Below are 12,501 nucleotides of genomic sequence, written 5' to 3'. Positions count from 1 at the left end.
TACAATATCCTGGGCCAACAATTTTTTTCTTTTGGAATCTGGAATATGTCACTCCATTCTCTTCTGGCCTGTAGAGTTTCCTGTGAGAGATCTGTGAGTTTAATTGACATTCCTTTATATGTCAGCTGATTTTTTTCACATGCACATTTAAAAATCTTTTCCTTATGTTCGAATGAAGAGAGCTTGATTATCATGTGTTGTGATGAAGATCGCTTTTGGTCAAGCCTGTTGGGAGTTCTATGCCTCTCCTGGATGTTGTTTCCCAATTCTTTCTCCAGATTAGGGAAATTTTCCCTTATTATTTCATTAAATACATTTGTAAACTCAGCTTCTCTCTCTGCACCTTCTGGGACTCCCATAACTCTTATATTTGGCCTCTTAATAATGTCTTTCAATTCTTGTGTACTTTTTTAGCTTGATCCAGCTCTGCTTCCAGCTTTTTGTTTGTTTGCTTCCCCCTGGTGACAGGAAATATCTTTCAATTCTCAGATTCCTTCTTCTGCTTTATTCATTCTATTTTGGAGACTTTCCACTGTACTTTTTATTTTATCTTACTTTTATTGCAAAGTCTGATATACAAAGAGGAGGAGAGACAGAGGAAGACCTTCTATCCGATGATTCACTCCCCAAGTGGCCACAGTGGCTGGGGCTATGCTGATCTGAAGCCAGGAGCCAGGAGCTCTTCTGGGTCTCCCACGTGGGTGCAGGGTCCCAAGGCTTTGAGCCATCCTCAACTGCTTTCCCAGGCCACAAACAAGAAACTGGAAGGGAAACAGGGTTGCCGAATTTAGGACCCTCCACTGTACTCTTAATTTGCTCTAATGTATTCTTCATTTCTGATGTATCAGCTTCCATTTAATTCATTTCCTGTGTGACACATTCCTTAAATTTCTTGAGTTCCTGTATTACTGCCTCTTGTTGATAAGAAGCTTTATAACAAGTGTTTTGAATTCTGTATCCTTCATTTTCTGGATCTATTCCTCAGTTAACTCTGAGATTGGCAAAGGCTTTTTGCTCCTTTCAAGGAAATCTTCAGTAATATTCATTGGTCTCTTCTTTTGCTGTTGGTCATTGTACTTCTGGTTAGCAGATTCTTCTCCTTGGGGCAGGTTTCTAAGCTGTGTCACCCACAGGTCTACAGTTCAGTTTTACTTACTGTGCTTGGTACATGTCTCTTTGTTTGCAGTCACTTGTGCCACTCCCTCCAGCGAGTTCCAGAGCTGGGTTCTTCAATTAGATTTCCATCATAGCCCCAGCTCCTGGATCACCAGTCTCCACCTCCTGTGGTACTGTGCTTAGGCTGCACCACTGCCTGTACAGCCTTTCTCCCACTTCTGGTTGGAGCAGTTCTCAGGATTAGGGAGACACCAGGTGTCCTGTGTAGCTAGGTAGTTGTTGGTGGTGCTGATCTTGCCAGAACCTATTGACCGTTTAGTCTGGGGGCTGCATGGATCTATTTTGACCCATACAATGCCAAAGTTCATATTATTTTCCTGTGGGACCAGTGCAAATCACTGAGTTCAGTGAGTTTGCTCCCAGCTTAGAGCATGCACAGCTCAGTGTTGTCCCTGCAGTATCAATGCCTTTGGCACACTGTACAAAATGGCACTTGATGTGCCACTACTAGAGTTCTTGATCTGTTGACCCTCTGGTCTGAGGGCTACAGGGGCAGGTTGGCTGTGAAGTCCACCCTGTCCCTGCACCACGCATTGGGACCTGCTGCTGTGTCTCTTGTCCTGGCCAAATCAAACAGCCCAGTAAGGTGGGCAGTTCTTTGTTCTCGCGGCTCGCTGAATGCTGCTGGCGTACGGGTCACTGCGACACCTCCCGTTGTCTCAGCTGCTTTCCTGTGGCTGTCAGTCACCAGGTCCCCTCAGCTTTTGTTTTGTCCTCTTCTGTTTCCTCGAATGTGCCCTCTCTGCTTCACCCAGGCTAATGTTTCTCCATCTGTTTAAACATGTCCTTACCTTCTTCCGCCATCCTGATTCTCAGATTGCGTTCATTTCGGATTCTTGTGTACTGATTTCAAAGTTATTCCGTGCATTGGAATACTAATATGATTTTATCCACCCACCAAATAGTTTTCATTGACTAGTCCATTCAAAATCGATATAGGAATGCTGGCACATACCAAACTATATACCCATCACCTGGGCAGTTACAACCCATCTGTCAGAGAGCAGACTGGTGCTTCCTGCATTAGGAACTAGAGTGGCACATCAATGAGAGTGCTCTGAGATGTCACTGGGAGATGCTCACGTGGCTGAGTGGGTTTAAGTAAGACTTCACTTGGGGTGAGCAGGGAAAGACATTTCATTTGGAGAAAACAGTATTTCAGAAACAAACAGCATTGGAATGGAAATGTAATTTAATTTTATTTGAATCGTATAGTGACAGAGTGATACCTTTCATTCTGATTCACCATCACAAAAGCACACAGCAGCCAAACTGGCAAAACTCAGTCTGAGTCTCCCTCACGAACAACTGCAACTAAAATATAGTAGCCATCATTTGCTGCTTCCAAGTATGTTAGCAAGGTGCTGGTTGGAGTATAGCAACGGCATTGAACTGGTGCAGCAGTGCTGTGCCCCGACACCTCCCCTAAGGTGATACTCTGATTTCACCCAAGAAATGACTGATCCAGTGAGCATTTAGAACAGGATTCCCAAAGGGGAGTCATCAAGAGAGTCAGTTTTAGGCACGGGTTAATTGGGGCCCAGCTCGATAGCCTAGTGGCTAAACCTTGCATGTACCGGGATCCCAAATGCGTGCCAGTTGGGCAGTGAATCAGCGCGTAAAGGATGTTTCTGTCTCTCCATCACTCTGCAAATCTTCCTTTTGAGTAAAAATAAATAAATTTTTTAAGAGTTAGGTTGGGCAAGATAAATCTAAAACATTTGGTCTCTGCAGCCACTGAAGGGTTTCCATTTAGACAGAAGTATGGTCAGAGTTCTGTTTTATGAATTGCTGTGATTGTGGTGTGTAGCATGGACTGTTGGGATATGACTTGGATTTAGTTGAATAGTTCAGAGATACGTGGAGTAGACGTGAGCAGGAGCAGGGTCTGCGCGTTGCTGTGCTGCTGGCAAGGCCAGAGACAAGAACTAGGCGAGGCCAGCACTGTGATGGGGCTAAAGTCACAGTGGCTAGAAGAGCTGGCTTGCCACTTCTTCTTGTTTTTTTAAAATTATTAATTATTTTTATTTTTGATGATTTTTACATAGCTGATTAGGGCCAAGGGCTACAGGAAGGTAGGTGAGATCACCATTTTTTTCCTTCCCGTGGCTGTGCCACTTCTCATCCAGTTTCCTGCTCATGTGCCTGGACACAGGAGCAGAGTCATTTAAGGGCCTGGTCCTCTGCTCCTAACTGGGCAGTCTGGAGGAAGTTGCTGGCTCCTGGCATCCAAGCAGCCTTGCTCCGGCCCTTGTGGCCCTTTGGGAAGTGAACCAGCAGGTGGAGGTGCCCTCGGTGGAGGGTTAGTGTGATAAACTGCTGTGCTGGCCCCAGTTTGGTCGTATTTATATCTAACTAATATCTAGGTTAAGGCAGGAGGCAAAATTCTAAAATATGGTTTTTACACTGGAAATAAGAAAGTCAGAAGTTTATAAAGCACGATATGTGTCCTTGTTGAGTTTGTAGTGTTAGTATGGCAATAGAAGGAGCAGGTTGAAATGCCCTAGCAGCTGCAGCTCAGGGGAGCGCGGCGGTCGGTGGATCCAGTAGATGTGGAATCGAGACCCTGGCTAGGGAAGAGACGAATAATTCATTCTCTCTGTTGTTCATAAATGACTTTATTTAATAATCTTCAACAAAAACATAACTTTCTCAAATGAAAAGCCTGTTGTCAAGTAAATTTTTCAGTGTGATAAAATCACTATAAATATACAAAGGGATTTAAACCTATTTATTAAATATCTCATGTCAGAGAAATGAGTGTGTCTTCCTGCTTTGTCCTTGTCTGGTCAGTCTAGAAGAAATGTCTTGAGTGAAAAAAAAAAAAAAGGATTTGGTTATAAAATTGTCTTTATTGAATTGCAGGTGAAAGCTCGAGCTACTACTCGAGAAGTAATGGCTACGTACAGCATCGAGGACATTGTCATTGAGCTTATAATACAGCTGCCTTCCAATTATCCTTTGGGGTCCATCACAGTGGAAAGTGGCAAGAGAGTGGGAGTGGCCGTCCAGCAGTGGAGGAACTGGATGCTGCAATTAAGTACTTACCTCACTCATCAGGTAAAGTTCCATTTCAGGTTTGGCGTTCTGCACTAAGGCAAGACTAGTCGAGCCTGATTGGATCTCTTGTGTTTGAGAATGCAAGCGTACCTCCGACCTGTTAGCATTGGGCTCTAGAGCGCAGCAATCACTTGAGTCTCAGAATCCAGCAACTCCTAGGAATCGCTTGGCTTCCCAGCGTACACAGAGGTTGTAACCTATTAAACATTGTACATACCTTAATTTCAAGATATTTTGCTGCTATCACAAAATGCTGAACCTTCATTGAGATGTAGTTTTGTCTGTGGAGTGTCTTGCCTCCGCGTGGGTGACCGCTCACTGGTGGAACTGGTGGCTGCTGAAGGCGGAGGTGCTGGATGGTTTCTTCAGATGACACAGCAGTGGAGTTTGCTGCGTCAGTTAGCTCATCCTTTCACAGCAGGCTCCCTGAGGCTCGCAGCTGAGCTGCTTTGAACATTGCAGTCAGTTCTCTCCCACTCTGCTGCTGCTTTGCTGCAAAGTGTAGGGAATGTTCTAGCTCACTTGTCCTACAGCAGTGCTCACAGCATCTTCATCACAAGGCCTTTCTCTGCTACTAACGTTTTTTTTTTTTTTTTATGAAATTGTAACAATTCAGTTGCCTTTTTTTTTTTCTTTTGTAAAGATTTATTTATTTCTTATAGGAAAGATTTACAGAGAGAAGGAGAAATAAAGATATTCCATCTGGGCTCAGCATGGTGGCCTAGCAGCTAAAGTCCTCGCCTTGCATGTGCCAGGATCCCATATGGGTGCCAGTTCTAATCCCTTCAGCTGCGCTTCCCATCCAGCTCCTTGCTTGTGGCCTGGTAAAACATTCGAGGACGGCCTAAAGTCTTGGGACCCTGCACCCATGTGGGAGACTCAGAAGAGGCTCTGGCCTGGCTTCAGATTGGCACAACTTTGGCTGTTGTGGCTGCTTGGGGAGTGAATCAAAAGACGGAAGATCTTTCTCTCTGTATAGCTGACTTTCCAATAAAAATAAAATAAATTCTCAAAAAAAATAGATAATTCCATTTGCTTGTTTACTCCCCAAGTGGCCACAGAGCCTGAAACTGAGCTGATCTTAAAGCCAGGAGTGTCTTACGGGCCACACGGGTGCAGGGTCCCAAGGCTTTAGGCCATCCTCCACTGTTTTCCCAGGCCACAGACAGGGAGCTGGATGGGAAGTGGAGCAGCCAGGATGCAAACCTGTGCCCATATGGGATTCCGGTGGATTCAGCTACTAGGCTACTGTGCCAACATAGCCACATCTTTGAGTTCCACTTCTAGCTGTTAACCTGTGTATTCTCACCTCATCTGCAGTTGCTTCCTCCATTCAAGTCTGAATGCCATGAAAGTCACCACGGTGCAGCACCAGCTGTCGCGGTCACTTGGGGAGTGAGCTATAGTCAACTTCCCTCAAATTCTTGATAATATTGATAATGTTGACCGCCTCCCATAGTTCAAGTATGTTTTTAGTGGCATCTGGGATGCAGGCCTTCCCAGAAGGGAGTGTACTTTACCTAGATTTATAAGAGGAATGAGCTATTGCTTTATGAAACGTATTGTTTAAATCATAAACTTCATAGAGTTACTTCAGGACCCATGTAGGGCTACAGAATAGATGTTTTCTTCACAGCCGTGAAAGTAACATATTCATCTCCCTCATATTCTAGGGTGGTCAGGTTCATGGTCAGCAGGCAGTAATTTTTGAATTGCTTTTCCTCATCTGAAGCCAAATTCTCAGGGAATGTGTTACATACAGAGGTGTTGACCTCCAGGCCTTGCTGTTCCCCTCATGGCAGAGTGGATTTAGTGTAATTTTACAGGGTCTTAACCTTTTCAGAATATGAAGTGAGAATTGGCTTCAAGTCACCAGTTGTGCTGGCAGCTAGTGGGAAATTCAGCCCGTTCCTTGAACACTGAAGCCAGGCATGGGCTTCACATAAAATATCGGCACAGCATCTTTTTCCAACACAGCACTGTTCTGTCTACACCGAAAATGTGTTGTTTAACTTGGCCCCTTCCAGCAGTTCTGTGAGCTAGATCCTCTGGATGGATCACTGACAGAGCTGCTTTAAGCAGCAGTGCCTTACCTTTTATATAATAATAAAGACCACTTCTTTCCTTCAGCACTGTGAGTCTACTGGAGTTGGTTTCTCCTGCAGCTTTCTTCTCTCAGCCTTCATAGAATTGAAGGGAGTAGGCCCAGCATGGTGGCCTAGCAGCTAAAGTCCTCACCTTGAATGTGCCAGGATCCCATATGGGCACTGCTTCTAATCCTGGCAGTTCCACTTTCCATCCAGCTCCCTGCTTGTGGCTTGGGAAAGCAGTCGAGGACGGCCCAAAATTGGGGACCCTGTACCCACATGGGAGACCTGGAGGAAGATCCAGGCTCCTGGCTTTGAATCGGTACAGCACTGGCCGTTGCAGTCACTTGGGGAGTCGATCATCGGATGGAGGATCTTCCTCTCTATATATCTGACTTTGCAATAAAAAATAAATCTTTTAAAAAAAATTGAAGGGAATTAGGCTTGATGTGGGTTACGCTTTGGTTTAAGGGAATATTGTGGCTGGTTTGGTCTTCTGTCCAGATCACTAACTTTGTCTCAGTTTCAGCATTCAAGCTGTTTCCTTTCTAGTCAAGTGTTCAGTCGAGTAACACTGTTTTGTTTTGCGTTAACAACTTGGCCTACTGGCAGAGGTGGCCAAGCTTCCAGCCCGTTTCAGCCTTCAGCATGCTTTGCTAACTAGGTTTAATGATTTCTGGATTCTTTTCAAGACTGTTTTTATGTATTTATTTATTTGAAAAGCAGAGTCAGAGAGTAGGAGAGACGGAGATTGTCTGGTTCACTCCCCAAATTTACATAAAGGCTGGAGCTCAGAGCTTCATCCAGTTCTCCCACAGGGCCAGGTACTGCTGCTATTTCGGGCACATAGCAGGGAGCAGGGTGGGAAGTGGGACAGCCTGGACTATGTCCACATGGGAAGCCAGCATTGTACTTAGCAGCTTTTCCTGCTAAGCCTTGGCCCCAGCCCCTAACTCTTGATTTCAGGTGAGAGATAGGTGACTTTTACAGCCACTTAAACTCTTTCAGGCTGCTACAAGGTTAATTGGCCAGCCTTCAGTGTTTTTATGCCTCGGGGAATAGAGAGCTGCTAGGAAAGGGAAAGGATGGAGAACAGTCAGCTGATGGAGCAGTCAGAACTACTCAGTATTTACTTTCCAATTTCACAGTCTGATGGATGCGTGATTACAGTGGCAGCATCGAAGATCACTGGCCAAAGGGCTCGTGTTTGGGTGCAGTGCGTTAAGCTTCTGCTTGGGATATCCTATTCTAACGGAGTCCTCTGCATCTGATCTGGTTTCGTGCTAATGGATCTGGGAAATAAAATAAATCTTGAAAAAAAAATTGCTGGTCACAGATTACTGTATCATTTATTTTAATGAAGAAATTTGGACTATTTTAAGAATTGCCAGTGTGATATAGAAACAGAAGGTTAGGGTTGGATGTGCGGTACCTGAAGATTGCCTTAACAAAGAAAAGTCCCATACGATTCCTGAAACCTGGAAGGTTATTTTTAAGCCAGCATTCATAGAACTGCATATATGTAAATATTAGCCAGATTCTGTTCTTTATAGTACAACTTAAAATGTTGAGAAAGTGAATAAAAATATCATTGGTGGCTTTCGGTTTACAGTATGACTTTGACTTTTCTTCTTCACAGAACGGAAGTATTATGGAAGGCTTGGCATTATGGAAAAACAACGTGGACAAGCGCTTTGAGGGCGTTGAAGATTGCATGATCTGCTTCTCAGTGATTCACGGCTTCAACTACTCCCTTCCCAAAAAAGCCTGTAGAACGTGCAAGAAGAAATTCCACTCAGCCTGCTTGGTGAGTCTACACACACATGTGAAAAAGAAGATACGTGTTAAGTGCTTAGGTTTCCTAATTATAATTAATAAGAGGCATATTAAAAAGTGATTTTTAAAAAAATCTGTTAAAAACATAGCAATTTGCTGTGGCTGCTGGCCTCTGAGCAGCTGGGGTTTCTGATTGGAATGCCGGTGATTGCCGCTGGCATTTCCTTTGAGGAAGACCTTCCCTGATCTTGGCGAGTGAGCCTAACTAGAGGAAAATCATAGTGCAGCCGCTGCAGGTGGCGCTTAGGTCTGTTGATTCTGAGGAGCACAGAACAAAAATTTCACTCTCTCTTTTTCAGTGATTCTGACGCGCATGTGTGAGATAACAGCCGTGAAAAGGTCTTTTAACATTTACAATCTTTTCTTTTTCAGTACAAATGGTTTACGTCTAGCAACAAGTCGACGTGCCCCCTATGTCGTGAGACCTTTTTCTGAGTCAGTTAAAGGCGTTTGACTTGGATCGCTCGTGAGGCAGCGTTGATGTGAGGAAGCCAGTTATTTTTAAATGGGACTTTTCCAAACAATTCTTTTGGTTAATGTAATGATCCTGAAATCAAGTTTACTTATCTTTAGATTGCTTTGTAAATGTTTGGAAATCTTTTCCTTTACAAAAGAATATTGCATATTTGAGAGAAAAATATTTATATGAATGGTTTAATTTCTTTATATAGTTAATGAAAAAAATCTAAATTACAGAATTGGGATATATGAAAATGCAGCTATTATACTGATAAATCTATTCAGTTTGTTCTATGCTCTAGAAAAGTCCAGGTGAGGTAAAATGAATTGAGAGAGCTAATGTAAATCTGCAGATATTTTAAGACATATTTATTAGTTTTGACAAACAATAGAGACAACTAACTAATTCTGATTTTTGTAGATTATTCTAATGATAAAATGACACTGATCTGCTTATCTCGAGCTATCTGAAGCATGCTGTTATATCCTAAGTAAGAGTACACTGAACTTAAAGGTGCCTCCGTCTGTCAAGGGGCATGAGATTCAGAAAGCTCCAGTTCATCACACTTACATTTTGCTTGTGGAAAATCATTTCCGTGCATTGGTGAAATCTCAATTGTCAGTGAATGGATTACTCAGCTTGGAAGAGTTTCCAAAGGGTAAGAATGTGGGAGAAATAGTGATTTGATTATTTCATTCATGAAGCAGAATGGTACCTATCCCTCAGTTGAGAGGGAAGAGTGAAAAAGCATAAAGACTGATAGAATAACAATATTTTTAAAAATGCTCTAGGAGTCTTTACATTTTGGAGGTAGATCTTGCTGTTATTACCAGCCAAAATTACACAAAATAAGAGATTTGGAGAAGCTGGCCTGTTTTAGCCTTCAGAAAAGAAAGCTAGGGTTTTACTGCAAAGTCAAGTTCAATGTGATAGATAAAAGTGTGCAAATGGGTGAAGGCCTGCTTTTTGCCACAGCATGGTTACCATTAAAATTGTGCCCCAAACATATAAGTATGGAACTTTGAAACTTGAAATAATTTTATTGCAGTCTTCCATTTCATGGGGAACTAGTTAGGTTACTTAAGTGATCATCCAATCCTCTGTGTTGCAATGTTTAATTGGCAAAAAGCAACTTGTGTTAAATAAAACTGCTTACTGTCAACTGGGTAAAATGACTATTATTGACATAGCGTGACTATTCGGAGGGCTGCAGTTGGAGAGTGAAGAATTATGACATGGGATTTCCAGACCTCTTGAATTGCACTTGTAGATGCAGCGTCTTACCCAGATTCGTGTGTGTCTTAAATTTTTTGTGTAGTATTTATTATCTTCCTGCCTTGAGGCTTGGAGTCCGTCAAATAAAGACAGCAAAATTCTACTACCTCTTCTTAACTCCTTTCTTAGAATAATCGTGTGTCTTTGTCTGACAGTAACCCCAAAGGACTGTGTTATTTCCATGTAAAGTTACACATCCTGCCACAGTGGTTTTGTAATAAGACGTTGTTTATACACGGCCAGTATTGCTACTTTCGGGCTTCTAACCCAAGTCCCAGATGGAAAAGGGCACGAAGGAGCGTTTACTCTTTTCCCTGCTTCATTGGCAAGCTCTTCTGGAGGGTGTCAGGCTCTTTGGGAATGGCCAAAATGAAGTGATTATATTTATGTAACCACTCTTCATGCTTCAGACCCTAAAGTCCATTTCTTTAAGACTCGCAAGTATAATTATAAAGCTTGTTAGGGCTTACATGCTAAAGAAAAGCCTTTCCAAGGTTGGAATTCAGAATATCACACGAGTAAGTTTTATTCATGCAGCTTTGATGGCTGTGAGAAGAGCTTTAAAAGCTTTAGTGTAAGGTCACTGTAAAACTGCATGAAACTCAAAGCCCTGCAGCAAGATGATTAACTTAAAACCCCAAAGTAAATAGGGGATATTAAGATTTATTTCTGAATCTTATTTGTCACATGCTGTGATATGTGTTCGTACATTTCTGTAGCTTAAACAATCTGTTATTACTTGGTACAGTTTCAGTGCTGTGAGTAGTTTAATGTTTATTTGTTATGCCATATGTGCCCAGTAAAATTCGTTTTAATTAGAAAAAATTTCAGCTATGTAGGAAAAAATAATATAAATGCCCTTGTAACCCTCTACATATTATTTTTCCTTACTTCTGATTTTTAAAGAAATAAAATGTCTCTCTTTTATACGCCTCTCTGGCACAGTTCTCCTTGTCCTCCCCCGACCGTCCTCCTCTTGCCCCCGGACAGACCTGCGTGCTGAGGTCGCTCGGACCCGCTGCCGTTCGAGATCTCAGGCTTCACCATGTTTGTATCCACAAAACAGCGCAGAGAGCGTCTCTTAACGTACGTAGTCGTGATCCCCCGCCACACATCGGCCGTAGCTCGACGTTTACTTGACTCTACTCCTTACCATCAGTTTATTACCAAATGCCTCTATTCCTGCGTCGACTATCATTTGTTGCCATTTTGAACACTGCTACGAGTGTGCCTTCTTTCCTTTTGCAAAGGATCTATGTGTTTGAAACGCAGAGCTAGGAGAGGGAAAGAAAGAGAGGAAATATTTGTCCACCTGCAGGGAGCTGAATCGGGAGTGGAAAAGCCAGGACAGACTGGAGCCCGCGTGGGAAGCTGGGCGTTGCAGCTGGCACCTTTACTTTCTGCATCACAGCATCAGCCCCCCGTTTTTGGTTTGTTGTTTTTTTTTTTTTTTTAAGATTTATTTATTTATTATCTATTTATTTATTCGAAAGAGAGTTAACAGATAAAGAGAGACACAGAGCAGGTCTTTGCCTATCATTTAACCCTCGTGGTTGTTTAATCTGATTTGTCATTTGTTTCCCTATGGTGAGCCTTTTTGTATTAGGTAGTGAAAATTTGCTGCTTCCCTAAGATTTAAAAGTTTCTATTATATTTTGAAATGTCAAAGCCTTACTCATTTGGAACTAATGCCTGGAGTTTAAAAAATTCTATCATCTAGGGCTGGTGCAGTAGCTTGCCAGGCTGATCTTCTGCCTGTGGTGCTGGCATGCTGTATGGTCACTGAATTCCAGAAGCTCCACTTCTGATTCCGTTCCCAGCTTCTGGCCTGGAAAGGCAGCAGAGACTGGTTCAGGTCCTTGGGCCCCTGCACCCGTGTGGAAGATCCAGAAGCTCCTCTGGGCTCCTGGCTCCAAATTGGCTCAGCTCCAGCCATTGAGGCCATTTGGCGAGTGAGCCAGCAGATGAACAACCTCTGTCTTGATTCTCTCTCTCTAAATCTGCCTCAAATAAAAATGAGTAGGTTTTGTTTTCTTAAAAGGTTCTATTATTTTCTCTGAGGTGTAAATGAATCCCAAGTTCTGATCTAAAAGTTTTAAAGTCAAAATGTGCTTCATTCATTAGGAGCTGCTTGTTGCTGTGGTAAGGTAGAAGGCTTATAACTCACTATTGATGGCCAGTTCCCATGGAATCGTTTACTAAACCGTGTACCGAGTTGCCAGTAATTACGTGGTACTTCCTATCTTTATATTACTCGGTCATCTCGAGTTCTGGGCTCTGTTCCAGTGAAGGCTGTGGTTCTCTAATCTTGTTCTTTTTCAAAACTTACTCTGTTGTTCTAGGATAGTCACGTCTTCCGTGTGAGAACTTCACTTGCCCCGTCTGTCCAACATGGCTGTTTTTCTTACAGATGTGTTGGGTAGCCAGCTTGTGTTGGTTTTTCTTCTTGTTTGCTGCTTTTTATTTTTTTTTTTAACATTTATTTATTTTTATTGGATGGTCGGATTTACGAGGAGAAACAGAGAGAAAGATCTTCTGTCCACTGCTTCATACCCCGAGTGGCCTCAAGGGCCAGAGCTGAGCCGATCTGAAGCCAGGAGCCAGAAG

At 42.8% G+C, this 12,501-nt stretch overlaps 1 protein-coding gene across 2 annotated transcripts in view; it reads left to right on the top strand.

The window, feature by feature from the left end:
* LTN1 (listerin E3 ubiquitin protein ligase 1) overlaps positions 1–9,997 on the top strand; it is a 69,357-nt gene extending 59,360 nt beyond the window's left edge. For both annotated transcript variants that reach the window (XM_040980691.1, XM_040980690.1), the window contains 3 exons: positions 4,042–4,236; positions 7,963–8,130; positions 8,532–9,997. In XM_040980691.1, coding sequence (XP_040836625.1) covers positions 4,042–4,236; positions 7,963–8,130; positions 8,532–8,594 — 426 coding nt within the window. In that variant the 3' untranslated portion in view covers positions 8,595–9,997. The remainder of the gene's footprint in view (positions 1–4,041; positions 4,237–7,962; positions 8,131–8,531) is intronic.
* The last annotated feature ends 2,504 nt before the right edge of the window (positions 9,998–12,501 follow it).

Source organism: Ochotona curzoniae, unplaced genomic scaffold (assembly GCF_017591425.1).
Source record: "Ochotona curzoniae isolate NIBS_2020 unplaced genomic scaffold, NIBS_Ocur_1.0 contig_3498, whole genome shotgun sequence".
NCBI classification, from domain to species: Eukaryota; Metazoa; Chordata; class Mammalia; order Lagomorpha; family Ochotonidae; genus Ochotona; species Ochotona curzoniae.
Note: the sequence above shows the minus strand (reverse complement) of the source record. Positions and strands in the feature narration are given on the sequence as shown.